General features: G+C 35.8%; 1 protein-coding gene across 1 annotated transcript in view; it reads left to right on the forward strand.

Annotated features, from left to right (window-relative positions):
- LOC117179133 overlaps positions 1–3647 on the forward strand; it is a 144153-nt gene extending 140506 nt beyond the window's left edge. The window contains exon 3 of the mRNA XM_033370805.1: positions 504–3647. Coding sequence (XP_033226696.1) covers positions 504–3127 — 2624 coding nt within the window. The 3' untranslated portion in view covers positions 3128–3647. The remainder of the gene's footprint in view (positions 1–503) is intronic.
- The last annotated feature ends 756 nt before the right edge of the window (positions 3648–4403 follow it).

Raw genomic sequence — 4403 nt, forward strand, 5'->3', positions numbered from 1 at the left:
AATCGACGAAAAAATTCCTCACGATTCCGGCTTATGCGCGCCAAAAGAGCCTCAGAGGCGACCACTCTATTGCGTTTATTCTCAGCTGAGAGCAAACGCGGCTAAATTCCCTAGATTTTTAAATTATGAAGTTTTAAAATCTAATTATTTTAGTTTAAAAAAGGATAAACGTGAAAAACGACAAAAAAACGTAAATTGTTGAAAAATTGCTAATCATTGACATGTTGTAATTTATAATTAAAACCCCCTATGTCCGTTGTTAGATAGTAACATAACCTAAAATTGTTAAAAATCCGAATTTTGACGATTTTGATTTTAAAATGTTAATCAAATAAATGTCAAATTTAGGATGTAAAACGACTGTATTCAAGCAAATCCAATCAGGTTTGCAACAACAACAAAAATAATTGCAAGATTTTCGAGAGAGGTCTTTATAACACTTTTTTAGGATATGGTCTAAGAGCTTTAAGACTCTGTTACAAAAAAAATCTCTCTGATTTCAGGACCTACTGAGAGCAGATCCAGGGTTTTTTCTCCAAGAATGGACTACGACGAATGGACACCCCTGGGTCGAGGAGATCCACTGAAAAACGACCCTACATTCGACTATGTTCCTCCAGTACTCGACAGAGTTCAATACTGGCTAAACACTCACACAACTGAACCATCAACAAAACGTGATATACTTGTACTTGGAGTAACTGCAAAAAAAACCAGTCCAAAGATCCCAGAACATTTCCTCAAATTTTTAGATGGGCCAAAATTCAACCGAAATCAGGATACATTCAGAAATGACTTCACAGGCAGCACTGGTGCAGAACCTCCGAAAATGATCCGCAACAATAATTTTAGAAGTGGACCTATGGACTTCAGAAACCAAAATAGGATCCAATCGATACCTGCTAGTTACTACCCAAGTCCATTCTACAATCAAAAACCAAAACCCTACACTATGATGATGCCACCACCTGTGAACCAAAATCCCATCAATGAGCTTGGTCAAAATTCTTATGGAAATCTTCTTAAAGAGAAGATCGTCTTCCAAGAATCTCAAAAATTCAGCACTCAAACCGAAGAAGGCCCTTCCTTGCAAGAGGCTGAGTTTTACAATCATCCCCCGAAAATGTTCTCTCAAGGTCAGCCTCTCTTTAGGTCGACTCATTCTCATATTTCACCAGCTCCTGTTAAAGCTAAGATCACACCGATAGAAAACAAAAGCATATTTAGCCCTTCTTCTGAAATTCCAAACCAAAGATTCGAAGCTACGACTTCTTCAGTATCGTTCGAAAAGTCCAATCTAATTTACCAGTCGACGCAGACCTTATCAGGTGGTTGGATAGGTTCTAGTAGACCTACTTCTTTCGCTCCACCAGTAGAAATCAATCAAGTCACTTGGAAGGCACCAAACGGGTACGAAGGTGATCATCATGCATCTGCGTCAGCTAACCATGATGTAGTCATTGGTCAGAATGCTAATATTATTGTTGATGGAGACAGTAACGACAACGAGGAGGTTGTGATTGGACACAACGATCTCTTCTTTCAGGAGAGTAATTCTCAAGATTATAAGGAGAAGGCTCTTTTAGAAGGTCCATCAGTCACTACATCAACCAAACCTTTAACTGAATCTTACACTGACTCAACTGGACCCAAAATGCACATCGTCGTTGCCAACTCACCCTCGGCATTTGAACTTGAGGCCCAAAAGGAGCCAGTTTCAGTGATCATGCCAGTCAACTATGTCGAATCAAACGTAGACTCTAGTCTCAACTCCACTGAATCGGCCTCTTTCATATCCACTTCAACTCAAAACTCGCTGATTCAAAATCATAGTTCGAAAATGAATGACAACATGAATCAGAATGCAGACAAAATTCCAAGTAACTCTGTGAGTTCACAAGAGCTTATAAGTTCTCCAGAGTCCAGCGGTTCCAATTTAATGAGTATGGAAAGACCTCTGCACATGCAAAAACCACAACCAATCAGAAGCAGCATCAGTTCTCCGATGATGCCTATTTTTATGGAGAACACCCAAACAGATTACTCTTCTAACATCTTGTCCAACAGGATTCCACCAACTTCTCAAACAGCTAGACATCCTGGCTTCCACATCTTTGGGGAATCAGTGCCCCAGCACATGGCTCTTCAGCATCCACGACCTCTAATGACGCCCCGTCCAGGCGAGCATCGTCCTGGATTTAGACCACCTATTTCGATGGACATGGGTCAGATACCACCTTCTATGATCCACATAAAAATGGGATCACCTCAGAGTGCCATGAGACCACACATGAGTGCAGATCTAGCTTATCAACACCATCAGCATCAGCAACATCAGCATCAACAGCATCAGTATCAGCACCAGCATCAGCAAAATAAACATCAGATTCAGCAGCATCAGATCTTCCCTGCGACCTTTACAAGCTCTCCTGTTGGGGCATCTTCAACTCTACATGTAACTCGAGGAGAACTTCAAGGTCACAGGTATTCACCAGTTCCAAATCCAATGTTACTAACAACCATGCAATCTTCAATATTCCCTCCAACTACTAGAGGACCAGTTTCGATTAATGGAGAATTTTTCATGGATTATACAAGAAACCAGTCGCCTCTGATCCATTTGCTAAACAGTGAAGAGTCCCAGAAGATGGAGAGTGGGTTCTCGACTGATTTGATAACAACACCATCTTCTCTACAGACAACAACTGCTCCGAGCTTGACGACTGATCCAATTTTCTCGCACTACAAGCAACCTGCTAAGCCCATTCGGGGACCAATGTATCTTATAATTCAAGGTCATTCTAAAGTGAAGACTTACAAGCCAACTGTGAATAAGTATGGGGTCCCTGTGGAGAATAATGAAATTCTCGACAACACGACGGAGAGGCCACAGTCGAAGCTGGAGAAATTGGTTAATGAAAATGCAAAAGCTAACGCAGCGAATAGAGAGAAGGATCTTAGTGCTAGAAGGAAACTGGAGGAAAGAAAGGAAAATCGAGAAGAGCCGATAAGTTTACTGAGCTTAGTGGAGAATGGATTTAGCGCTTTTACGGTATCTCCACCGCCGGCTACTGAAGAAGAGAGGCAGACCAATTCAGTCACGACTATAGAAATTAATGGTAACTAGAAAGATTAATTATAGCTCTTTCCTGAGATTAAATTGTTTATTCGAGATTAGGTTTGATAGAAGATTAGTCTTTTGTTCATTTTGGATAAATGTTAACAAGGAATGAAAATTTTCATCTCCTTGGCATGGAATGTTAAGTCGAAAGTTAAAGTTGGAGACTGAATTTCGTTGCTCGGAAGACTTTTTCGTAGTGCTGAATTTCCATTCGAGAACTTCAAATATTTTGATCGGTCTCGTTCCTTTTGTAAACATATTCTTAACCCAACTTCTCCTGCATTCATTTCGACCAATAATGTCGAAAAATTAGAACATTCATAGTAAAAATAACTTTTGAAAACAAAAAAATAATGAAGAAAATTAATTCTACTGTCAATAATTATTAGTTAATTAAATAAATATATATGTACTGAATAAGGCAAGTGGTAAAAAATGGTATGTTCATTTTCTTATTTTTCTGAAGAGTTGAAGTCTTTCATTTATTAGGAAAGTAATTATTATTAATCACGTTTAATTTATTGATCTAAAACCTAAATGATTTGTATCCTTTATATTATTTTAATTCCCTTGAAATATACCAATTTTCTACTCATTACAAATGTAAGAAAACTAGTTTAGAAGAAATAATTATTTTGAAAAAATGAAAAAAATATTTTATAAACATTCGAAAATCTTTCAAAGTTTGAAAATTTTTCTAATTTCTTCAAAAGTTATGAAATTCCTAAATCTCTTGTATTTTGATTTGCATTATTCTTAAAGTCGTGAAAAATATTAAAAAATTAAAGAATTGCCTTAAAATATTTCAGATTTTTTTACATTTTTAGAAATCTTTTAAAATATTAAAAAATGTAATTTCCTTTCAAAATTATAAAAAAAAATATTAAAAATTTTCACACCAATCTTGAGAAACATTTGTTATTTTCTTGAAACCTTTCAAAATTGCCAAAATGGTTTGAAATTTTGCTTCGAAATCATTAAAAAAATTTATTATTTTGAAGACTTCCAAAATCCTTCAGAGCTTCCAAATGTTGTTTTAAATCCTTCTAAAATCTAAATTTTAGTTGGGAAAAATGTTATCCCTTTTCAAATTAAAAATAAGATTAAAAATGTTTGCAAAACTTCTAATAAGATCTTCTTAACTGATTCAAACTTCTTTTCTCGATAATTTTGGAAATTTTTTGAAATATGAAGAAAAATGTAAACTATCTTTTTAAATTAATTTTAAACATTAAAAAATAATTGAAAATGTTATTAAGAATATTAAAAGAATTATTTTATT

The sequence above is a fragment of the Belonocnema kinseyi genome, chromosome 8, assembly GCF_010883055.1.
Source record: "Belonocnema kinseyi isolate 2016_QV_RU_SX_M_011 chromosome 8, B_treatae_v1, whole genome shotgun sequence".
NCBI classification, from domain to species: domain Eukaryota; kingdom Metazoa; phylum Arthropoda; class Insecta; order Hymenoptera; family Cynipidae; genus Belonocnema; species Belonocnema kinseyi.